The sequence below is a fragment of the Homalodisca vitripennis genome, unplaced genomic scaffold (assembly GCF_021130785.1).
Source record: "Homalodisca vitripennis isolate AUS2020 unplaced genomic scaffold, UT_GWSS_2.1 ScUCBcl_4006;HRSCAF=9886, whole genome shotgun sequence".
Lineage (NCBI taxonomy): Eukaryota > Metazoa > Arthropoda > Insecta > Hemiptera > Cicadellidae > Homalodisca > Homalodisca vitripennis.
This window is the reverse complement of record NW_025780116.1, coordinates 22751-50269: the sequence shown is the minus strand read 5'-3', so window position 1 is coordinate 50269 and position 27519 is coordinate 22751. Positions and strand designations below refer to the sequence as shown.

Below are 27519 nucleotides of genomic sequence, written 5' to 3'. Positions count from 1 at the left end.
AAGTATTCTTTCTTAAAAAGAATTGGTTTGATTCCATAATTTGCACAAGGATGTATGTTTGCACTATTATTATTGTGCAACTGATCTACACTATCAATACATCTTATCACTAGAGATCACAGGACTTAGACGGAGGACGCTACGAATGTGCGGCGGTTGTGGTGGTAAGGGGCAATGATCTGCCAGACGTGCCTTGACAGGTTGTGCATCAAAGACTTGTTCTTACTCAGCACATTGAGGTAGATTCCCAGGAGTATCAGGAGTCCTGACCACACGTATCTGTCGGGAGTGTAATAAAAGCATTTAAAAATTTACATAACACTTCTGTGTACATAGTTAAAAAGTTTTACAATCCTATCGCTACTTAACCCTAGAACTGACGGTCATTTCATCCTATAGTGTCGGGCTGTTTTGGAGCTTCGCACAAGGTTTTTTAAAAAAAATTAATTAAAAATATAAAATAAAAGCAATTATAAATAAAAGTATATATTTTTGTGTTCAGGATTAAACGTAGAATTATACTAATATTGTAAAATTAACCATACAAAATTTTTTAATAAACACTTTTTTTTAATCAAATATAAAATTTACGAAAAATATTTCTTAAATTTTGGGGGGGACCATACCTAGCAAATGAAGTTATAGTGAGATATATTTAAAAGTGAGATAGCCATTCTGTGTCAAATTTTATCTAGTTTCAGAAAAACATAAACATTATACACATTTATGAAAGCATCATAAAGCTATAGAACAAAAAGCAGCAATGCGCATAAATTCTGAAAATCAGGTGTACACGTAAGACTTTGGTAATAGTTTTGCTAATACATTTATCTATGAATACATGTTATATTGCATATTTTCTTGCTTAGAATAAAATTATAATATACAGTACTAATGAAATAATTACCATAAAATTGTTTTTTGAAAAGTAAAAAAAGTTGCATTTTGCCATTATGCAAAAATTTTGCAAAAAATTTTCATCCAGCAAAATATAATATCGTTTCTAAAGTTTGTACTATATCAAAATTTATAAATTTATGGTTTATAAAGTAATAGGAAATATTATGTAGTTAGAAAACTATAAATATAACTAAATATATGGAAAAATTATAGAATAACCCAAAACAGTTAGTATTTATATATAACCAAAGAAATTACAGGAAATATATATTTTACTGTGAAAAACTATCTATTTACCAAAAATAAATAGTTACTTTCAGAGCTAAAAGAGTGCTATAAATAACGTTTAGTAAGTGAAAACAATAACAAACCATGTGAAATGAATTTTAGCCAAGTAATTTTGCCATAGCCTACACAAAGCCGGTAATTTCTCAAACATATTTCAGTAAATAGAAATTGATTTAATTCTAAAATATATATGTTTACACTACTACTACATCAAACAACACACTACACATTAAATACGACACTAAAAACACGCGTAAAACTATTTAAAACTTACAAATATCCAACAGCTCGGCACGAAAGTGATACAGAACGGCAGCGGCAATATGGCAGTCACAACAAACTGCTGTCGTTTTCTTTTACGTTCAAAATGACAAGCTTGCTAACGTCATAACCATAATACAAAGAGGAATAAAACTCATCTGTTCCCTAGCATTTTTTTCTTCCCGAATCCAATGGTGCATGAATTATATCGATACGTTACCGGAGTATATTGTAAAAAAGTAATGATACGAGGGAATGTTTAACCGACAAAAATTTTGACGGTTAACACCACAGAAGCGGCATTGACCGACAAAATTTTGTCGATTAACAGTTCTAGGGTTAAGACTATTCAGAGTTGGCTATAGTCCTATGATAAATGTTTAATTTCAAGCAATTTTACAGCTTTATTTAAAGTTATATAACTATGGAAGATATAAGATATAAATAATACGTGTCCAAACATGTTTTTTAGTTTTTGTGATACGTAATTTAAATATGAAAAAACGTTATAAAATTAAACAACAACCAAAAACTACTGTTTTACATGCATGATAACTCTTTTACTTCCGAGGATATATAGTGACGTGTGTGACAACATGGAGAGTAGAAAAGTCTGGGACGGTATATTTAAAAAGTTAAGGGTTAATAAGATCTCCAAAATGAGAATAAATCTCATCTATGTCTAAAAAAGGCTTTAACACTGTTCAGTGTATGAGGTTTAACATTGTTCTTATACGAAAAACTAAAGGTCATATCACTACAGCTGAATAAAGCACTCTTAAAGTAGCTTTTACGAAGACCATGCTAGTTAGCTGCCAGCTGCACATACGATCTACACACCTGGGGATGAACTTTAAAACTGGTGTAGGCAATCTACTTACCAGTGTGATAGTTGTGACTCTCTACTACTTGTACGATTATAACAAAAAAGATTAAAAATTGTACTGGTTAAGGATATTCAAACTTACTGGAATGTGAAGGGTTTTGGCGAAGAAGAGGAACGAGAGAATGATAGTAACAGCCTTACGGCAAGTAGTTACGGTAACTGCCACCAGAGCACCACAGGTCTGTACCAGTGTCAGGACTATCTGTATACCCAGGTAGCCGGAGATGGAGAAGAGCAAGGCGTATATGTATATCACTGGATGCTGTAACAGTACAAGTTAGGTATACTTATTAATTATTACAAGTAGTTACGGTAACTGCCACCAGAGCACCACAGGTCTGTACCAGTGTCAGGACTATCTGTATACCCAGGTAGCCGGAGATGGAGAAGAGCAAGGCGTATATGTATATCACCGGATGCTGTAACAGTACAAGTTAGGTACATTCATTATTACAAGTAGTTACGGTAACTGCCACCAGAGCACCACAGGTCTGTACCAGTGTCAGGACTATCTGTATACCCAGGTAGCCGGAGTTGGAGAAGAGCAAGGCGTATATGTATATCACCGGATGCTGTAACAGTACAAGTAAGGAACATTCATTATTACAAGTAGTTACGGTAACTGCCACCAGAGCACCACAGGTCTGTACCAGTGTCAGGACTATCTGTATACCCAGGTAGCCGGAGATGGAGAAGAGCAAGGCGTATATGTATATCACTGGATGCTGTAACAGTACAAGTAAGGAACATTCATTATTACAAGTAGTTACGGTAACTGCCACCAGAGCACCACAGGTCTGTACCAGTGTCAGGACTATCTGTATACCCAGGTAGCCGGAGATGGAGAAAAGCAAGGCGTATATGTATATCACTGGATGCTGTAACAGTACAAGTAAGGAAACATTCATTATTACAAGTAGTTACGGTAACTGCCACCAGAGCACCACAGGTCTGTACCAGTGTCAGGACTATCTGTATACCCAGGTAGCCGGAGATGGAGAAAAGCAAGGCGTATATGTATATCACTGGATGCTGTAACAGTACAAGTAAGGAACATTCATTATTACAAGTAGTTACGGTAACTGCCACCAGAGCACCACAGGTCTGTACCAGTGTCAGGACTATCTGTATACCCAGGTAGCCGGAGATGGAGAAGAGCAAGGCGTATATGTATATCACCGGATGCTGTAACAGTACAAGTTAGGTATACTCATTATTACAAGTAGTTACGGTAACTGCCACCAGGGCACCACAGGTCTGTACCAGTGTAAGGACTATCTGTATACCCAGGTAGCCGGAGATGGAGAAGAGCAAGGCGTATATGTATATCACCGGATGCTGTAACAGTACAAGTTAGGTACATTCATTATTACAAGTAGTTACGGTTAACTGCCACCAGAGCACCACAGGTCTGTACCAGTGTCAGGACTATCTGTATACCCAGGTAGCCGGAGTTGGAGAAGAGCAAGGCGTATATGTATATCACCGGATGCTGTAACAGTACAAGTAAGGAACATTCATTATTACAAGTAGTTACGGTAACTGCCACCAGAGCACCACAGGTCTGTACCAGTGTCAGGACTATCTGTATACCCAGGTAGCCGGAGATGGAGAAGAGCAAGGCGTATATGTATATCACTGGATGCTGTAACAGTACAAGTTAGGTATATTCATTATTACAAGTAGTTACGGTAACTGCCACCAGAGCACCACAGGTCTGTACCAGTGTCAGGACTATCTGTATACCCAGGTAGCCGGAGATGGAGAAGAGCAAGGCGTATATGTATATCACGGATGCTGTAACAGTACAAGTTAGGTACATTCATTATTACAAGTAGTTACGGTAACTGCCACCAGAGCACCACAGGTCTGTACCAGTGTCAGGACTATCTGTATACCCAGGTAGCCGGAGTTGGAGAAGAGCAAGGCGTATATGTATATCACCGGATGCTGTAACAGTACAAGTAAGGAACATTCATTATTACAAGTAGTTACGGTAACTGCCACCAGAGCACCACAGGTCTGTACCAGTGTCAGGACTATCTGTATACCCAGGTAGCCGGAGATGGAGAAAAGCAAGGCGTATATGTATATCACTGGATGCTGTAACAGTACAAGTAAGGAACATTCATTATTACAAGTAGTTACAGTAACTGCCACCAGAGCACCACAGGTCTGTACCAGTGTCAGGACTATCTGTATACCCAGGTAGCCGGAGATGGAGAAAAGCAAGGCGTATATGTATATCACTGGATGCTGTAACAGTACAAGTAAGGAACATTCATTATTACAAGTAGTTACGGTAACTGCCACCAGAGCACCACAGGTCTGTACCAGTGTCAGGACTATCTGTATACCCAGGTAGCCGGAGATGGAGAAAAGCAAGGCGTATATGTATATCACTGGATGCTGTAACAGTACAAGTAAGGAACATTCATTATTACAAGTAGTTACGGTAACTGCCACCAGAGCACCACAGGTCTGTACCAGTGTCAGGACTATCTGTATACCCAGGTAGCCGGAGATGGAGAAGAGCAAGGCGTATATGTATATCACCGGATGCTGTAACAGTACAAGTTAGGTATACTCATTATTACAAGTAGTTACGGTAACTGCCACCAGAGCACCACAGGTCTGTACTAGTGTCAGGACTATCTGTATACCCAGGTAGTCGGAGTTGGAGAAGAGCAAGGCGTATATGTATATCACCGGATGCTGTAACAGTACAAGTTAGGTACATTCATTATTACAAGTAGTTTACGGTAACTGCCACCAGAGCACCACAGGTCTGTACCAGTGTCAGGACTATCTGTATACCCAGGTAGCCGGAGATGGAGAAGAGCAAGGCGTATATGTATATCACTGGATGCTGTAACAGTACAAGTAAGGTACATTCATTATTACAAGTAGTTACGGTAACTGCCACCAGAGCACCACAGGTCTGTACCAGTGTCAGGACTATCTGTATACCCAGGTAGCCGGAGATGGAGAAGAGCAAGGCGTATATGTATATCACCGGATGCTGTAACAGTACAAGTTAGGTACATTCATTATTACAAGTAGTTACGGTAACTGCCACCAGAGCACCACCAGGTCCCCCCCCCCTGTACCAGTGTCAGGACTATCTGTATACCCAGGTAGCCGGAGATGGAGAAGATGAGCAAGGGCGTATATGTATATCACCGGATGCTGTAACAGTACAAGTTAGGTATACTCATTATTACAAGTAGTTACGGTAACTGCCACCAGGGCACCACAGGTCTGTACCAGTGTCAGGACTATCTGTATACCCAGGTAGCCGGAGATGGAGAAGAGCAAGGCCTATATGTATATCACCGGATGCTGTAACATAAATTTGTACCTTGATTATTGATATGATAATAATTAAGGGAATATGCCAACATAAACTACATTCTTGACTCTATTTGTTTTATGGTCTGTTCCATTACTCACAAGAACTGTTTATAGTAGTTTTAAGTATTTGGGAACGGTCTACACCAGGAGTATTCAATTAACTAAAAAAACAGCAATTAGTTTTTTGGAAAAATATGTTAATATTTATTATAATATGAATTTTTATGTTCTTTTTCAAAGAAAGAACTAAATTATGTTTGTAAAAAAAATATTATTAACTCTTTTAATTTGCGTCATATATAGCCTTGAAAAAAGTAAAATGGAGAGATTTATTAACTTTTTTGTTTTAGCCCATGAACGCAAATGTCAAAGAATTAAAAATTTAATATGTACAAAAGATTTAGAATGTAATAGTGAACAAAATGATATATAACAGTATATATATATATGGATAATTGCATCAAATTAAAAATTAAAAGATATATATTACACTATTTACTCATGTTCTTTCTGAGTTTAGATGTATGTCGAATGATTTTGCAGGAATGCCAATATAACAATATTTAGAAAAATGTTTTCAATGTTTTATATATATGTAAAAAAAACTTCTTTTCTTAATTTAATATGCTAAACATATCAATTGATGTTTTAATAATGGTGGTGCAATGACAATTCTCGCCAATGCATGCACACAATTCCAGCATTTAGGCAGTGCTCTTATGCTTCATGATCACGACTCCGTAGTGTTGTAGGGTTAAAAAGAAATATCTAAAGTTGTATTTTGGACGTACTCAACCACACCATTAGCAATTGTGACTGAATAAATATCTTTGGCTGTCGCAATTTGTGTCAGGTTCACCATTTTATAACCACCACCAATACAAATAGCAACGGCCAACATGGTCCGGTTGAAATAGTTCTACTGTTACTATTTGATATTATATGAAGTTATAAGTTATACCAATTGGAAGCCTGTGAGTTGATTTTCGTATATAGTAGTCTTTGGAATTCTAATACTATGTACAGGATGGCTGTTTGCGTCTTTTTCAACAATTGTGTTTTCATGTGAGACGAAAATGTGGTCCCAAAAGATTTACCTTATAAAAATGTATACAGGGTGTCAATTAAGTCTGGAACCTCTTTTTTAATTTTTAAACCACAATATAAAAAAATACCAAAGTTCACACGTGCTTACTGGTGATAGTAACGCATACATCTGCCCAATTACCGACCGAATAATCCCTTTGGGGGACAGTCCACAAGGAGTCAGACAAAATTCTTAAATAGCAGCATAGGTCAAGTTTGATGGGAGGGGAACATTTTGAACACTTACTTTGATCACAGGTACTTAAAAATTGGTGTTTACTTGTAATACTTAATAATTTACAATGTTCAATTGTTTTAAAATTCAAATAGCTATAACTACTGAATGAATCCACCTTTTGAAGTCCGGTTTGCGGCATTGTACTCTGCTAAGTAAGATCTTTAATTTGATACCAAACTTGACCTATGCTGCTATTTAAGAATTTTGTCTGACTCCTTGTGGACCGTCCCCCAAAGGGATTATCTGGTCGGTAATTGGGTAGATGTGTGCGTTACTATCACCAGTAAGCACATGTGAACTTTGGTATTTCTTTCTATTGTGGTTCAAAAATTAAAAAAGAGGTTCCAGACTTAATTGACACCCTGTATATCTGTATTCAGGATAACATTTGCTACAAGTAGGCTATTTTACATTTGGTACAGATGTACTATTTCACTAACATGTGTAGACTTTGACGAGTTTTTAGGCTTAATTTCTTCAATCGAAGTAACAATTTTCAACCCGTAAATAGTATAGGTATAATTTTAAAATTTCATAATTACATAATTTGATTCTATGCACATTAACCAAAATAATTACATGTTACTTGAATGAAAAAAAAAATGATTGTTATATTATTTAACAAGATGAAAATTGGTCTTTTTAATTTTCAATACAAAAACATTTTAATTTTACTAGAACAACTCCCTAAAATTATGTATTTCTGTATTCAGGACATAATTTTCAACAAATTGGCTATTCTGAATTTGGTGTAAATAAAATAATTCAATAACATTCCTATACATTCAAATTTTAATAATTTTTGAAACATTTGATTGTTTGTGTAAAAGAGACAGTTTCATTGATATTAAAAATATAAGTGTATTCATTGTCTTTTTCTTACATAGTATTTTTTCACATTGTTTTACAAAAAACATTGGTATATAAAACTTTATATATGAAATAAAAATTATATTTATTGCAGATTTGTAGAAAAAGATTTGTGGAATCCATGAGAACAGTTGGTATTTCCGAAACCCTGATACACACTCAGAAGAATAAATACAGTATTAGCCGTAATAAACAGTACTGAAACTGAATCAGCTGAGTCAGGAGTTTTTGGCTCTTCCGGCCGAACTTCGCCTTCTGACAAGAGAAGTCTGTCTTCCTCCATTGGGGTCATCTCAGACACTCTTAATTACTCAATCGGTAGCTCTTCTGGTTGAGTTTAGCTTACCTCTTGTGTTTCAGTTTTGTTTTTATTTTCTTTTTCGTTCTCCATTCTGTTCCCATGAGAACCGGGTGTTTGCAGTCCATCTTCCCAGTGACCCGATTAGGAAGATAAGGGTAATTACGACTGGGTGTCCCCTGGTTCCCAGAAGGCTCCGTTGAAGACACTGAATATACCCCCAGTGCCACGAGACTCTCAGCACGGGTCGCATAACACCTTAGTCTGGGGTTGTTGGTAAAGTAGGGGTGGGAACATCAGGAAAGGAAGGGTAACTGCTCTCAATTTCAGGGCCAAGCCAAGAGGTGGGAAAGGTTTTCTACCCTTGTCACTGGAATAGTGATAAGGGAAGGTGGCTTCCTCCCCTTGCCCTGCCACTCCCTTAGAAGTTGCAGCACAAGACGAGGATGGTACATCACCCACGATCCCATCTGGGACAGTGGCTGATGCCGATGAGGATGCCAGTCCCCCACGGGAAACAAGTGTCTGGGAGGGGTATAGTGGAACTATACTTTTTTGAAGGTAACAATGGGGAGACTCACCATAAATCAGTATCGATATAGGGCCATTCTTAATCGTTTGGTGAGAGACCTCAGGAGATTTTGTCGTGCATGAAACCTGCCGTTAAATTCACAGTGGTCCAGCAAGATGATGCAACCAGTCACACTGCCGTTAACAACATTGCTTTCTTCCAACAAACCTTTGGCAACCGTCTCATCTCCCTTAGAACAAACTTTCCTTACCCAGCCCACTCCCCCGATCTTATAGCACCGGCCTACGTCTGGGCAATCTTGAAAAAAAAAACCCACCATCTACCATCGTTCCACTCAAATAAAAAATAACCATGTGTATTAGGAGAATGGAACAACTCCTATTCATAAAAATGATGCAAAACCTACAAGAACGGTACGAGTGTTGCCTAAAACTAAACAGGGGTCATATTGAACATGGTAATACCCAAGTTTAATCGATTTTGCTTTTTTTCACTTGTATTTATTGGTAAAATCTATATGTAATGTTACTGTGTTTACCATAATACAATATTACCATTTTAGTACTGTTTATTTTGGCTAATACTGTAACAGCAGAAACAATTTAATCAGAATAATCTGCTAATTTATCATGATATTGAATTCTCACATTCATTTTGTGGCCAAAGTCTGGGTTATGTCGATGAAGAGCTTTCAGTAACTGATTATTTCTCAGAACCATGGTGTTGAGCGGGTAGACAAAGCTTATGGAATATTTTGTGGCTGGTGCCACAACTGACCTGAGAACAGTAGGATAGGCCTGACCAGAGTGCTCCTGTCAGCACCATGGCGATGAGCAGGTAGACAAACCTTGTGGAATATTTCGCTTGTGCCACAACTGATCTGAGAGCACAAGGAGAGGCCTGGCTGGAATGTTCCTATTAGCACCACGGTATCCAGCAGGTAGACAAACCCTATGGAATATTTCGCTTGTGCTACAACTGACCTGAGAGCAGTAGGAGAGGCCTGGCCAGAGTGCTCCTGTCGGCACCATATTGACGAGCAGATAGACGAACCCTATGGAATATTTTGCTTGTGCCACAACTGACCTTAGAGCAGTAGGAGAGGCCTGGCCAGAGTGCTCCTGTCAGCACCATAGTGACGAGCAGGTAGACGAACCCTATGGAGTAGGAGTAAAGCACCACCTCGGTGTTGGAGGCCCCGTGAGCTCTCATGGACTTCTCTTGGACATTGCCGATGACAGCATCACACACCAGAGCACACGAGATCATCACCACACCTGGACAGCAAGACATAAGAATCAGATCAGATGATAAACTGATTTATAGATGTTAATCTTCGGGGAGGAAGGATGTATAAATGTTTTGCAATGATGATGTACATAATAATAATGTTAGACACATCAAGCACATTTCCTTTTCTATATATTCATATTTTAATAATCTGTAAATGTTGAATTTAACTATTGTTCATCTTCCTCCAAGAGCAGCATCTGCAATCTAACACTGTCACAGATTTGGCTCCTAGACTACAAATTATAGTGTAATCTATGTGAAGATGTTCTCATTCTCTCATCAGGAGCACAACTGAGAATACCTCTTCACCTAGAGTACAGTATATTTTGTAGTCTAGGTGTCTCTGATGTCAAAACTATGTAAAAGTTAATTAAAAACTTATTTGCTACCAACTTTTTTGGATCTATTCAGACAAAACATAATTCCTGATGCACTTTAAATCACAATGCATCCGGGTGAGTATTAACAAATAACTAGTTATATTATTTTTCCTTGAAAGAAAATGCAAACAGACATGGTGGGCGTTCCACAGAGTCGACTCGGTGTCCATAGGTAGATGGACAGTTGGAGGCACAGACAACTTAGGAGATACACTTCACAACAACAGTCACTGGCATCAAGGTTGCGGAAGGGGGAAGGGACAAGTGGTTACAAGGGAATCCACAACTGATAAGGACCAAATGAACTCCACAAAATGTAATGGGGGACAAGGAGGGTTCTCGAGATATCCCTCTCTTTGATTTATAACTTGTGTAGCTACATATTACAAGTAAAACAGCTCCACGAGACAAGCACTTGACAATGAAGCGAGAGAGATAGAGATGAACTCCACACACGGGGTCACATTTAGACGACTGTGTCCGGGTAGCATACAAGGGACGCTATGCCAACCAATCAGACCATGGACATGATCTCAGGTAATGAGGTTTACTAAATTGTCTCGGTCAATGGGGAGCAATCACCTGATTCTAGGTCCATAGTGCAATTCAGCTCAGATAAAATACAAACCAAATTAATTAAAACAATGAGATTAAATCTTATTCTAATTAGACATAGTTGTTAGTATTATACACCAGGAGTCAAGTCTGTGACAGCAATAGATTCCAGATGCTCTACTAAGAGAAAGGTGAACTGGAGCTGAACTTAACATTCACATTGAACCCTGTCCATCATTGCTACTTTATTTTACTAATTGCCTACACTTGATTATCCTGTTCGGGAAAATGTGTATTCTCTTGTAAAAATATTTTCTACAGGTCTTCAAACTACAGTTATTTACAGCTTATACACATCTTTAAATCTACTTCCACGAAGCTGAGGTTTAACACGTTCGCTACCGACTCTAAAATTGGACTTTTAAAATAGACCGACGTCACGTATTTGTGACGCACCGATTCATACCATAGACCAACGTCACACATGTGTGACTCTCGGGGCACAAACTATAGCCCGACGTCACGTATTTGTGACACACGGATTGTATTACTAAATGTTTTTTGGTTGCCAGTCGGTCTACTTTTCCAACTATATTATTGCATGTCGGTCAGTGGGAATGTCCGTCACATATACTGGTCGCATGGTCTGAGCGTGGGATTTTTATTTTTGTTATGCGGGAATCGTATTGGCAAACCTGGGAATCGTATTGGCAAACCTGGTTTTCTGTGTAATATTTCCAATCCTCGTGTGTTGTCTAACCTATAACAGTGGAAGATTTATATGTGCTTTTGTAGTTAAAACTGAACTGCTTTTTGTTTTATCGTGCGATGGGTGAAAGGAAGAGACCTTTTATGTCTGTGAGCGAAATCGATCGTGAGATGGACGAAGATGACAGTGATGAATTATTTAGTTCTGACGGTGCCTCTGAGTATGTTCCTGACTCAGACATTCCAAGTTCATCTAGTGATGAGGGTGAGCACTTTAAACCAATAAATATGTATGTTGACTTGGGCCCAAAACCCAAATAGCCCTTTAGCAGATGACATAGAGGTTCAATTCGAAGAAGTACATGATGATGTAATGAATCTTGAAAACATTTCCAATGATCCAAACGTGTTGTTTGTTGTTTCAAACATCCATGATGATTATCAGAGTAAACAAGGTTTGGACTGACACAAAGAATGAACCTCAGGTCCACAATTTTACTGGGCAAGAACAGATACACATTCAATCGACAGATCCTGTTGAAATATTTTTAAATATATTTGATGAAGATCTGTTAAAGAAAATTGTAGCTTGGATAAATACTCGTGCCTTATTTGTTCAGGGAACTCCTACTACCAAGCATTCAAACATGCGATGGTGGAAGCCTGTAAATTTAGAGGAATTTAAGAAATTTTTAGGCCTCTCCATACTGATGGGAAACTTGCACTTCCCTTCCATGAAGCACTGCTGGTCAACTTGTGAGCTTTATGACCACCCCATCTTTGGTAAAACCATGTCCAGAAATAGGTTTGAGGCGATACTTAGATGTTTATGTTTTTATAACCCTAATGTTGATTCTGCAGATGACAAACTGCATAAAATAAAAAATGTACTGCAGCATCTTTTGACGAATTTCACAAGAGCCTACAGTCCTGGGAAGAATCTGTCACTTGATGAGGCCATGGTATTGTGGCGGGGGAAGATTGTCTTTTAGACAATATATCAAAAACAAGCGCCACAAATATGGCATTAAGCTTTATGAGCTTTGCACTCCAGATGGATATATTTTAAATATTCTCGTATACACAGGCAAAGGTACGATATCAGATCCCGTAAAAGGACATTCCTTTGAAGTTGTTACTCGCTTGATGCAGGATTACATAGGTAAGGGACATATGCATTGTTCCTAGACAACTTTTACAACAGCGTGGACCTTGCAGAGCACTTGATGCAGTGCAAAACCAATGTTTGTGGTACTTTACAAACAAATCGAGCAGGAAATCCGCAGCAGGTCATCACGGCAAAACTGAAGAAGGGTGAATGTATAAGTCGCCAAAAAGGAAGTGTAACCGTTATGAAATGGAAGGACAAACGCAATGTTTTGACAATTTCCACAACCCATGGACCCGGAACAGAAGAAGTAATTAACAAAAGAGGTTGAAACCATAACCAAACCCTCAATGGTACTTGCATATAACAAGAACATGAGTGGCATTGATCGCTGTGATCAAATGATTTCATATTATAGTACTCCAAGGAAGTCACTTCGTTGGTATGTCAAAATATTTTTCCACCTCCTTGATGCATCTCTCTGGAATAGCAAGTACATTCTATGCAAGAACCGGGGAAGTAAGATAACCTATTTGGATTTAAGAAACACAATCATAGCACACTTCCTTCAAGTACAGCCAACGCCACAACGCCCTGTTCGACCTAGGCCTAATGAACAGCACAGACTCGTGAAGGGGGACCGAAGAGTAAGATGTCGTCAGTGCTTCAAGACTCAGAAGAAGAGGAAGGCAACGATTTACTATTGTGAAGTTTGCACAGATAACAGTGACAACAAAATTGGACTTTGCGCAGCCCCATGTTTTGGAGATTGGCATAAGGAGTAATCAAGAACTAAAAAACTTGTTCCTTTTTATTCATCTCATTTAGCCTATATATGTAGTTTGTAAAATAAACACAAGTTTTTTTGTACAATATCGTTTTTATTCAAACAACAACAAAAATAAAATAAAGATGGCAATATAGATGTGTAATAGATTTTCTAAATACACATTTTTCTTGACAGTCACACATATGTGACGGTCGGTCGGTCTGCAGCAGATTATCACAACGCTGTGGCCCGACGTCACGCATGCGTGACGTAAAAAAAGAACCTTAGAACTAAAAAAATGGTTAATATAGTAAATTAAGCATTTTTTAATTGACATAAATTTGAAATATAAATGAGTTTTAACAAAAAAAGAGTTTCAGTCTGAGGTTATGGTAGTTTACTTTTGCACTGGCCTGTAGTGAAACTACACGTTTCGTATTTGGTTCACTAGAAACACCCATGCGTCACACATACGTGACGCTCGGTAGCGAACGTGTTAAAATCTGGAAACAAGAAAAATTCACTGGGATCCAGTGCATGGTTGCTAGGAACTGAACTTAAGCAAGGCAATATGCACAACACAGCATTTATGGACTGGACATTGTTGTGAAAGCAAGAGACCTCATTTGCTGATCATTTGACTCATCATCATCATTTGAGACCTCATCATTATTTGACTGAACCAAATCATTTGATAACGGAGATAAATATTTTTAGGATATTGAAAGAAGAATCTGGTCATAGATAATCCAAGTTTTCTTACATACACCTTTCTTGATTTCAAAACCTTTCGATAAAATGTAAAAAAAAAAAATAAAAAACAACGCCAACAGCACTGAATTATGATAACATTTTGGAAAAGAAAAATGGTATTTTATTATAAATAAAAGGATTCACTCAAATTACAGTAATCATTTTATATCAAAATCTTTAACATTTAGGAGGTTTTATATTAAATGAAGTAACACAATGAAAGGAGGGCAACCCAATCAATAGCACCATTCTAATGAATACCATTAGATGTTTTGTTACTTCTTTTACCTAGCATTTATAACCATGCTTTATAAAATCTTCTCATTAATACACTGGTATGCTAATTTTTTATGGCATTTTAGCACCTAGGAATTCCTTTTTTTTATTGTTTTGCTGGTTTTTAGAAACAAATTGAAATAGCTTGGCTCTATAGAAGATACAGTTATGGAACCTAAACATTAAACCATATGTCCTGTTTTAAATAAATTATAATCAAAAATAAATGTAATGTTACACACATATGTACATATATACTATACAGGGTGATTCACGAAGATATGCAGAGACTTTGGGAGCTCATTCTACATGAAAAATAATAAAAAAAGTTTAAATAAACATGGTTTTGGAAATGCTTTGTTTAGCGAGTTACAACTAGGACAAAATTTCACCCTGGTAATTTCTGTTAAGGTAGATTTAGAGGCGAATTCAATAGTTTCTTATGATTTTTGACCTAAGAAATTGAATAAACAGATCCCAGAATTGTAAGTTGAGTAGTTTTTGAGAAATCAGTGTCAAATCCAAAAAAATGAGAGAAAAACACATTTTTTCATTTTTGGGCAACAATAACTTTGTTATTTCACCCAATGAAAAGATCAAAATTATTAATAAAACTTGTAGAAAATGTTATTCTGAACAAAACGGTGTAAATAAAGTACACAAAAAAAGGAATAGATGTTTAATTTAATAAATTTTCATTTTTAAAAGTATGCCTTTTATTATTGGTTCATGTTAGATGAACTTCTTAAAACCATACTGTGATTCTACATTGGTTTATTACAAATATTTTATCTGTTTGATATTTTTTGTTTTCTTTTTAGTTTCATTTTCAGAATTGGCAACCAAATCGGTCTAATTTTTTCTGATAGTTGACTGATTAGTTGGTCTGCCAATTTAATGTAGGATGCCTTGATTATTATCCTTTTAAAGACACGAGGGTTCCTGATGTGTTATGTTGGCTTCATCACAATTCATACAATGGTCTTCAGACCAACAATGATTAGCAATTTTTGACTTGTTAGCCCCTTTCTTCTGTTCTTTAATCCTTACGTTTAATGGTCTTTTTGTCTCGCCTATGTATTCCTTATTACAATTACATTTTATTACCTAAACAGATACACATTCAATCGACAGATCCTGTTGAAATATTTTTAAATATATTTGATGAAGATCTGTTAAAGAAAATTGTAGCTTGGATAAATACTCGTGCCTTATTTGTTCAGGGAAACTCCTACTACCAAGCATTCAAACATGCGATGGTGGAAGCCTGTAAATTTAGAGGAATTTAAGAAATTTTTAGGCCTCTCCATACTGATGGGAAACTTGCACTTCCCTTCCATGGAAGCACTGCTGGTCAACTTGTGAGCTTTATGACCACCCCATCTTTGGTAAAACCATGTCCAGAAATAGGTTTGAGGCGATACTTAGATGTTTATGTTTTTATAACCCTAATGTTGATTCTGCAGATGACAAACTGCATAAAATAAAAAATGTACTGCAGCATCTTTTGACGAATTTCACAAGAGCCTACAGTCCTGGGAAGAATCTGTCACTTGATGAGGCCATGGTATTGTGGCGGGGAAGATTGTCTTTTAGACAATATATCAAAAACAAGCGCCACAAATATGGCATTAAGCTTTATGAGCTTTGCACTCCAGATGGATATATTTTAAATATTCTCATATACACAGGCAAAGGTACGATATCAGATCCCGTAAAAGGACATTCCTTTGAAGTTGTTACTCGCTTGATGCAGGATTACATAGGTAAGGGACATATGCATTGTTCCTAGACAACTTTTACAACAGCGTGGACCTTGCAGAGCACTTGATGCAGTGCAAAACCAATGTTTGTGGTACTTTACAAACAAATCGAGCAGGAAATCCGCAGCAGGTCATCACGGCAAAACTGAAGAAGGGTGAATGTATAAGTCGCCAAAAAGGAAGTGTAACCGTTATGAAATGGAAGGACAAACGCAATGTTTTGACAATTTCCACAGGCCATGGACCCGGAACAGAAGAAGTAATTAACAAAAGAGGTGAAACCATAACCAAACCCTCAATGGTACTTGCATATAACAAGAACATGAGTGGCATTGATCGCTGTGATCAAATGATTTCATATTATAGTACTCCAAGGAAGTCACTTCGTTGGTATGTCAAAATATTTTTCCACCTCCTTGATGCATCTCTCTGGAATAGCAAGTACATTCTATGCAAGAACCGGGGAAGTAAGATAACCTATTTGGATTTAAGAAACACAATCATAGCACACTTCCTTCAAGTACAGCCAACGCCACAACGCCCTGTTCGACCTAGGCCTAATGAACAGCACAGACTCGTGAAGGGGGACCGAAGAGTAAGATGTCGTCAGTGCTTCAAGACTCAGAAGAAGAGGAAGGCAACGATTTACTATTGTGAAGTTTGCACAGATAACAGTGACAACAAAATTGGACTTTGCGCAGCCCCATGTTTTGGAGATTGGCATAAGGAGTAATCAAGAACTAAAAACTTGTTCCTTTTTATTCATCTCATTTAGCCTATATATGTAGTTTGTAAAATAAACACAAGTTTTTTTGTACAATATCGTTTTTATTCAAACAACAACAAAAATAAAATAAAGATGGCAATATAGATGTGTAATAGATTTTCTAAATACACATTTTTCTTGACAGTCACACATATGTGACGGTCGGTCTGCAGCAGATTATCACAACGCTGTGGCCCGACGTCACGCATGCGTGACGTAAAAAAAAGAACCTTAGAACTAAAAAAATGGTTAATATAGTAAATTAAGCATTTTTTAATTGACATAAATTTGAAATATAAATGAGTTTTAACAAAAAAAGAGTTTCAGTCTGAGGTTATGGTAGTTTACTTTTGCACTGGCCTGTAGTGAAACTACACGTTTCGTATTTGGTTCACTAGAAACACCCATGCGTCACACATACGTGACGCTCGGTAGCGAACGTGTTAAAATCTGGAAACAAGAAAAATTCACTGGGATCCAGTGCATGGTTGCTAGGAACTGAACTTAAGCAAGGCAATATGCACAACACAGCATTTATGGACTGGACATTGTTGTGAAGCAAGAGACCTCATTTGCTGATCATTTGACTCATCATCATCATTTGAGACCTCATCATTATTTGACTGAACCAAATCATTTGATAACGGAGATAAATATTTTTAGGATATTGAAAGAAGAATCTGGTCATAGATAATCCAAGTTTTCTTACATACACCTTTCTTGATTTCAAAACCTTTCGATAAAATGTAAAAAAAAAAATAAAAAACAACGCCAACAGCACTGAATTATGATAACATTTTGGAAAAGAAAAATGGTATTTTATTATAAATAAAAGGATTCACTCAAATTACAGTAATCATTTTATATCAAAATCTTTAACATTTAGGAGGTTTTATATTAAATGAAGTAACACAATGAAAGGAGGGCAACCCAATCAATAGCACCATTCTAATGAATACCATTAGATGTTTTGTTACTTCTTTTACCTAGCATTTATAACCATGCTTTATAAAATCTTCTCATTAATACACTGGTATGCTAATTTTTATGGCATTTTAGCACCTAGGAATTCCTTTTTTTTATTGTTTTGCTGGTTTTAGAAACAAATTGAAATAGCTTGGCTCTATAGAAGATACAGTTATGGAACCTAAACATTAAACCATATGTCCTGTTTTAAATAAATTATAATCAAAAATAAATGTAATGTTACACACATATGTACATATATACTATACAGGGTGATTCACGAAGATATGCAGAGACTTTGGGAGCTCATTCTACATGAAAAATAATAAAAAAAGTTTAAATAAACATGGTTTTGGAAATGCTTTGTTAGCGAGTTACAACTAGGACAAAATTTCACCCTGGTAATTTCTGTTAAGGTAGATTTAGAGGCGAATTCAATAGTTTCTTATGATTTTTGACCTAAGAAATTGAATAAACAGATCCCAGAATTGTAAGTTGAGTAGTTTTTGAGAAATCAGTGTCAAATCCAAAAAAATGAGAGAAAAACACATTTTTTCATTTTTGGGCAACAATAACTTTGTTATTTCACCAATGAAAAGATCAAAATTATTAATAAAACTTGTAGAAAATGTTATTCTGAACAAAACGGTGTAAATAAAGTACACAAAAAAGGAATAGATGTTTAATTTAATAAATTTTCATTTTTAAAAGTATGCCTTTTATTATTGGTTCATGTTAGATGAACTTCTTAAAACCATACTGTGATTCTACATTGGTTTATTACAAATATTTTATCTGTTTGATATTTTTTGTTTTCTTTTTAGTTCATTTTCAGAATTGGCAACCAAATCGGTCTAATTTTTTCTGATAGTTGACTGATTAGTTGGTCTGCCAATTTAATGTAGGATGCCTTGATTATTATCCTTTTAAAGACACGAGGTTCCTGATGTGTTATGTTGGCTTCATCACAATTCATACAATGGTCTTCAGACCAACAATGATTAGCAATTTTTGACTTGTTAGCCCCTTTCTTCTGTTCTTTAATCCTTACGTTTAATGGTCTTTTTGTCTCGCCTATGTATTCCTTATTACAATTACATTTTATTACCTAAACACAGTTTTTAGAATCATGTCTGCCATTTTTAATTTTGTTTTTACGAGACTTTGCCCAAGAGTATTGTGAGTTTTAAACGCGGTTCTAATCTTATACTTTCTACCTACTCTTCTAATCCGATAATTCCTGCACATAAGGAATTGATATAAATGCAAATTTGTCACTATTCTGATTTACTGACTCAGGAATTATTCTTATGATTTGATTGCAATTATTTATTACTGATTCAGGGTATCCATTGTGTCTAAGATCCAATTCAACTTTCTTAAATTCTTCTTTTAATCCATCATTATCTGAGCATAAGCTCTTTGCACTAAATTACGAGTAGGCCACTCCTTCTTTGACATATTTTTGATGATTGGATTGATAATTTAAATATTTTCCTGTGTGTGTTTTCTTTCGAAAAACAGTAGTCTTAAGGACATCCGTATCTAAAAAAAACAAAACCAAAAAAATAGCACACAGGATTTCAAAAACTGTGTTTTACATTATAAAATGTAGTTGCAATAGGAAATACATAGGCAAAACAAAAAACCCATTAAACATAAGGATTAAAGAACACAAAGAAAACACGAGAATGGGGGCTAACAGAAAAGTTTAATCATTATTGGTCTAAATATTTGAGAGTTTACAAGTATATTGAAATGTTAACATTGAAAGTTATTGTACCATCAGTGCTGTGCAAATTAAACAACTCAAAAAATAATGCATTTTCTGTTTGACATTTCAACATGACAGCCACCTTTCTTACGATTAAGCCAGAAGGGCTATTTTAAATCCAAGTCATTAGCCAAACATATTCTTACCCTGTCTACACATTCAACATAGTACAATTATACACCATTCTGTACACAGTGGGCAACATTTGCCAGAAGCCCAGCACACTGAAAGCAGAGGAAGCTTGTGATCTACGAACTTGTGACAAACCAATGATATCGAAGTTGGGTGACAATTGACTATCGGCGAGGGTGAACAGAGTCAGGCCCAGGCTCAGTGCTGCTGCAGCAACGTAGTCTAGCAGCCCGTACTTCTTCTGCTGGATCAGTATGGAGCCGATCAGACACGGGATCAGCTTGCAGCACTTGAATATCACCTGTGAACGAACACCCACGTCATCAACACGTTCTCTGGATACTAAGGGAACCATTACATAGAACTAGTTGATTATTATGTCCTTTAACACTCTATATCATAGGTGTATATAAAAAGGGGCTTCAGCCCCCCCCTTTGAAATTTTGGAAGACAAACGTTTAAAATCACACTCAGTAGTTTTTATCAAGCTAGAACATGAGATCTTAAAGCTTAACAATTTCCCCGCTAAATATTTCTGAGCTCCTATTTTTGGAGATTGTTTTATACATCCTAAACAACCCATGTCTCAGGATCCCCCAAAATAAATTTCTGTATACGCCACCTTCTCTTAATTGATTTATAACTAAGCTAGCAATTATAAAAAATGTGGTTTTTCCGAAATTCCGGGTTATCACGTAGGCCTACACCGTAACAGTTAATTTTTTGTATTTATCCAGTTGTTATTGGTATATGAGTAAATCTATTTTGAAACAATAATTAACAAATTTAGGAATTGTTTTATGCATAACTAAATCATGGAAAAGGCTAATTTCGATACTAAATAAATACCTTTTGTAACTAAATCCAAAAACCAAAACAGACACCTGCTTCAAAATGGGTAGATGAAGGCGATCGTTCTGGCAAGTTTATGACATCATTGTGATATCAATGTTGCCAAAACAGCAAAACAAATTTCACCATTGAAATCAGCAATTCTATCTGTTTGAAATGGTATATAAATAGTGTTGACTTACGTACTATATGAACTGTCAAAACAGGTGCATGTCAGATTGACATTATAATGTTGATTACCAGTACCAAGGTTAAATTAAATTAAAAAACTTTTGGCACATGTATATGACACATGATTAATTGTCATATGATTGATTCGATTTATCACATTAGCGATTAGTGAAAATAAAGGTTAAGACAGTTCACACTCTCCAATGTTATAGTCAATTACTTGTTATACTAAAAGACTACAGAATTTTAACAGTTTATTAGTTAAAACAAAATTAAAAAGTAAGCTTGGTTATAATGTTAGAAACAAAATGAATTGGTCATTATTGTCATATAACAATAAAAACATTTAACCACAGGGACAGGCTACTTGATTACCTGTCAAACGGATTGTACTTGATAATAAATCTACATGAGTAGGGCTTTAAATGTTGCATAGTAATGGTACAACAGAAGTTCCTTACCTTACTGTGCCTATGTACTTAATAAGGAAATATTCCATCCAAAATATGCAATTTTTTCATAGTACAATAAAATTTGATTAATGCTGCATCCTACAGTTCAGCTTGCCTTTTAAAAAAATAACATTTTTTGAACAACGCGCAAAACATCAATCATTATTAATACACATGTGGTGGACATAGTGCAGCATTTAGATGCATATAAAGAAGAGGCTAGGCATCATATCTGATGAATTTTGATGAAGGCACGATGTCCAAGGTATTGGAGAGGATTGAGACAAATCAGTTGGTTTCCTTCTAGAATAAACCAATGTTCTGCCCGATAGTCATTCTGGTTTCAGGAAGGGTTTCAGCACGACATTTGCTCCACTAAGCTTGGCGAACCAACTATTCCGCTAAGGATAAGAATTTCTGTAGTGCTCTAGCAGCACTTGATTTTTCACATGCATTCAACTCAATGAATTTTGTTACTTTTTTAGGTAAGCTTCATTACTACAGCTTTGATGAGGTTTCATCAAGGTGGTTTCGCTCTTATGATTGAAAGAACCCAGATAACCAGGCTGAATGATCATCTTTCGGAAATTGCTTTCAAAGAGTCAGGTGTTCCTCAGGGTAGCTACTTGGGTCCTATTATGTTTCTGTTGTATATTGCGAATTTTAATCTTGAGCTATCATATAGTTCCCTTACTCCTACAATAATGACACTCAGCTTGTGTTTACATATTCTCCATTACAGTATGCCTTGGCAATGCAGCGGGTTAATGATGATTTGTTAAAAAATTAAGCTCTGGGGTGACGATCATGGGCTTCAGTTGAATCCAACAAAGTGTCCACTTGTTAATTTTTACCCTTCTTCAAATGCAATCTCTTTTAGTAATAGACCTTTCAGGGTTTCTTTGGGAAGGTGTTCCTTTGAAGGTGTCAGACAGCAAAAATCCTTGGTGTGACTTTTGATAAACAGTTAAACTTCTTGAGCCATGTTCAAAATACCAATCATGGTGTAATGAATAGGTTGAGGGTTTAGTTTATATTTAAGGGGTTACTGAAGGAGAAAACAAAACTTAAAATTGTAAAAGCTGTGGTTATTCCAGTTATTTTTATGCTCTTCCTGCTTTTGGAGGAAGATTGTCCCTTACGATCATGGTGTTAATTGATAGGTAAAGAACTCAGCTAAAAGGTACGGCCTGAGAAAATTTTATCACATCAGTCAGTATCATGGTGCAGATAGGGTCCTTCCATTAAAGAGCATTTTCAGGCTTCAGATGGCTTGCCTTGTTCACAAGACGTTGCTGATTGGAGGATGATGCTGACCTCTATTGAGATTAGGGACTGTCACACTCAGCAAGACGCCTAGCTCGAGGTGCCTAGATTAGAGATGGGAAGGAATGGATTTGAATACTTTGGCCCCATATATTCAACAGTGTCGCTCATAATCTTAAGGTGTATGGATATGCCTCGTTCTTAAGGCTAACTTTGGAGGAGAAGTGTTTTACTCCTACATAATTATTTTCTTTAACGTATTAGGTATTTTATTGATTTTAATTTTTATATTACTCTATGAATGTATATGTATGTGTCTTGATTTTGAAATGTATGACTTAAGTTATTTATTTAACAAGGACTACCTGAAGGTGATATTTGAATAATAAAAACATGTTTTACTGTGTCTACATTATTTCTCTGATATGTCAATAATCCGGCATATTAGATAATTCGGCATGCCTCAAGTCCTGACTGTGCCGGATTAACAAAAGTTTATTGTAATAAAATGTTCAACTGAAAAATCTAATGCTTACGAGTGATATTTTGTATGTGTAACGCCTTTTAAACAACTTCAGGTCACTATTTTAAAACAAAGGTTAATTTTATGATAAACAAATTAATATTCTCTTAAGAACAAAAAAGCATTTAAAAAATATAAAGACTATACAACTGAAGCGTGTAAAATTATTAATGCATACATTTTATTTTTTAAAATCTGTATACTTAATATAAATAAAATTAGTAAAATCCCAAAAATTACTTGCAAAATTAATTAAAATTTGTTGCAAAAAAAACAAAACTCAAACCTCAAACCTACCTCGAAGGAAGACCTCAATCTTTTCTTTTTAAATAAAATCCCCTCATTTACTGACTCTAGAAACAAAACAAAACCCTTAGATTGACAAACTATTATAAAAGAAAAAATGGTGATAAATTTTCAAGTTATAATAAAATTAGATGAAAAAATACCATACTATTGCTTTTACAAGAATATATTATACAACTGCTAAGAATATTAAACCATCTAGAACAGGACCTACTGTACATTGTAAATGTTTCAAACATTAAGCCAGCGTATTTAAAAAAAATAGTAAACGCTTTTTGAGATCAGATTCGCGGCATTGTACTCTACCAATTTTGAAGTACTAATCGATCCATTAAGATTTTATTTTGACCCCTAGCGGGCCATCCTCCTTGACATGCCAAAAAAATGGTAGTTACTTCATAAAGTAGCTTTATAGGTGCAGTAATGAAGTACCAAGTTTTATTGCTTTACATGTAATCGTTCAGGAATTATCAAGTTCGTGTGGGATTTTTTACACCCTGTATGTATTATCTTAATCTGTTCACTGCAGTCAGCTATACGAGTAGTACATCTGTTCCTACTCTTACTAGTAGTGTAAGGTACGCTACCTGTGTGGGGTAGTTGAGGTAACCCAATGACGAGTTGGAGAATCCCATGGTCCCCAGTGTGAGCAGAGCCAACAACATGTACGTCTGGAGTGGAATACTAGAAACACATCATATTATGCACGTTGAGCATTTTATAGAAAACCTATTACATTTTAATTTCAGTAAGAGGTCCCAGACACAATAGCTTATTAAAATTTGAATATTATGTTATGGTCCAAACAATGTGTGGGCCAAATGGAATGCAAGGAAACAATCACAATAGCATTTACAACAATTCTGCGTTCTTTGCATGACCCAGATTTTATAATACGCTGTACATCAAGAACTGTTGACACGTAACTTGGAAATAATTTGTACAATTTCTTGTGCATCAGCATCAGCTAATATAAAATCGAGATTTTCTTAATTTTATTATTACATCTTAGTTTTCTAAGAGTAATAAGTTAGTTTAATTAATCAAAAACAGATTAGTTTTTTGAGTGAAGAATTACCTACAGAAGCTTTTTGTAAGTTGAGCACAAAAATGATGATGAGTTCATTAAAAATGTTACACAACCTAAATGTTTTCCTTAAATGGAGGATAAATATTAATGTTGCAATGTGAAAAAATAAAGAAGTAGGCTTAAGAACACTCCAATCTCTAGATCTGGCATATTGAGGAAGAAGAGTTTATTTTTTCTAGGCCTAAATCCTGCCACCTTATGAAATGTATTTTTATTACTATTAACCAATCACAATTCCCTTAGGGATAGTGATATAAATAGAGTTTATTGAATGTACTGCCCTGATAACCTCCTCTGGACTGAACTATGATTGGGATGAGTGCTCTTTCACTTCTGGGTTGTTTTAAATCGTGTCATGAATCTGTTTTCTTTTACAATTCAAGAATTATTTAGATGTGTCACAGCTCTTCCAAGTCAGAATGTCTAAAATTACAACTTCTGCCCTGGTGTTGTGGCACTGGTTAGGGGAGAAAGGTCATGCTCTTGAGATTAACATCTATGATCACGTCCGTACTTGGCACAGTTATTTTGGACAATTTTACCAGGGCCTGGGCCGGGCCTCGCTACATGTCTATTAGAAGGTACCGTGTGTCAACAGATGGCGCGGTGGTTGGACATGACAGGGCCTGCCAAAGCAGAATACGGCCCTGCTTATGATGTTAGTTGGCTGAGGGATTATCCTGATCTGGAATACTATCATTATCTATCCAATGATCATATGTGTTAATACCATCAACTTTTGCCTTATAATTAGAATGATAAAAAATTACTTTCAGCAATTTTTACCTCTTCAATCGATACTGCACCTAAGGCTTTTAATTTAATGATTATACCTGTTTTCCATTATGTGTTGTAGGTCTGTGTTTGTGAGAGTCTTATCAAACAGAGGAAGAGACAGCATATATTACCAGGTCAACAATGATACAGAATTTATACCTGCACTATCCCTATCTGGCCACTGGCTGTCAAAAAGTAGGTATATTTTAAAGTTCTAAGCTTAAATTTTGTAAGGTTTAAAATAATTAAGATTGTAACTATTGATGATGGATAGTTGATCAGGATTTTGGGCATTTGCCAAGTGTTCCATTCCTACAACATATAATGATGAAAAAGTGTCAGAAATCCTTTTATCTTAAAGTTAACTATATAAAAACATTCAGAATTGTAATAGTTAGGAATATAAATTTATACTCACTGTCGTTTTGTGTCCCCATTAAGACCGCACTCTGCGAATCCGAAGACAGAGTAAAATGCAAATTGAACTAAGGTGAGATACCAACCATATGGTTTGAAGCCCTCAACAGTAAATATCAGCTCCTGTAAAAATACAATAATTTACAAATAGACAAAAACACTATTATAAAACACAATTTTAAACTGGCTGGTATTTAGTTCAATATCTATGACAACACTAATTCATATTTAATTAATTCATGTATCATATTTTTGTTTCTAACACAAAAAGTATTCAGCTGAAAGTTTAAATTGTTGATAATTTTCATATAACACAGATTAGAATTCACTAAAACCAGCTTAACAGGTATGCTCATGAATGTGTAGCCCTAGCTTTTGTGTGTGCTTACCTCAAAATATTTAATTTAGGTTAGGCCTATTAGGACGAAAGTCTACAAAACTCCTATATAGCATAACAGAGGGTTTAGCATCTACTCTTCTTTAGATACAATCAATGGCCTATCCTATGAAGTGAAACATCCCTTTGTGGTCAGTATGGAAATTTCTCAAGTGGATGTTGAAGCCAGCACTCACAAGCAGCTGGCTGATAACAGATTTTCAGACAATTGAATTGGTTTTAGAGTTTACTGATCCATGGTTGGAGTAATACTGCAAAAAGTTAAATTAAATTTGTGGCAGCCTGATCACAACTGTATCTAATCTATTGTCACAAGACATTGTTGTATAGGCTAACAGATTACATGAAATCTAAACTACACTATGTAAGACATAGCATAGCTGTAATGTAACAACAAAAATTATTTTTGTGTGTAAAACTAGAAGATTTTATCAAGTTCAATTCAACATGCCTTCTTACCTGCAAGTAACCATATATAAGATAAAATATTAGCACACACCAGCACAACAGATTAGAAACTGATTAGTACTACTGTAATCACTTATATCATAGTATAATACGTGCAAAGCTTTTTCAGAATTTCTTCGATTACTTTTAATATTTCTACTGTCGTTTTCGATACCAATTTTCACATCCATTATAGTCTATTTTTGTTGCTATCAATTGGACAAAACAACTAGGTTAACAAATAAATGTGAAGATATTGTTACTTCACAACCTTGATAACAAGTGCCTTTCTAGCAAACATAACATTTTTATTCTAACTATAAAGAAGCACTTATACATTAGATATCTCCAACGTCAACACACTCAAATAAATAATTTCGAGGTTAAGTTAACCTATACAAAGCCAAATTCCGAGAGCTTTCATAATGTTGACGTATGGTTATTTTCCTGCTGTGTTTCAACTCAGCTGATGTCGATCTGGTCAATTCCTACAGGGTCTAAATCCATAGACTGACAAAAATGAAAGGGAAGCTAAGAGAACACGTCAGATGAGACCGTGGGATGTCTTATACTTATAAAATAGAAATTATTTCTTGGCTCCTGGTTTATTGTTTAAATAACCTTTGTTACAGTTTGTGATTGTTATTTAGTTCATAAGATGTTATTTTTTATATAGGGTAAGTGTGCCTTATTTGGGGAGTTTTTTTTTAAATCAACGCAAGTCAAAAAAAAAGACACATTTATTTCAATAATGGTGTGTTTTACACATTGGATTATTACCCATCAGTCTTTCCTCATCCAAATCAAATATAATTATATTTAAGTGGCTACAGTAAAAAAAACGAAAAGTATACAATTTCACCAA

At 35.7% G+C, this 27519-nt stretch overlaps 1 protein-coding gene across 1 annotated transcript; it reads right to left on the bottom strand.

Annotated features, from left to right (window-relative positions):
• LOC124372772 (adenosine 3'-phospho 5'-phosphosulfate transporter 2-like) lies at positions 1-27041 on the bottom strand. Its single transcript, XM_046831184.1, is given in 9 exon segments — positions 1-279; positions 2418-2434; positions 2436-2597; positions 9800-9990; positions 20092-20257; positions 24114-24210; positions 25812-25933; positions 26667-26711; positions 26714-27041. Coding segments are annotated over 9 exon segments (1086 nt in total). The 5' UTR covers positions 26846-27041; the 3' UTR covers positions 1-125.
• Between the last annotated feature and the right edge of the window lie 478 nt (positions 27042-27519).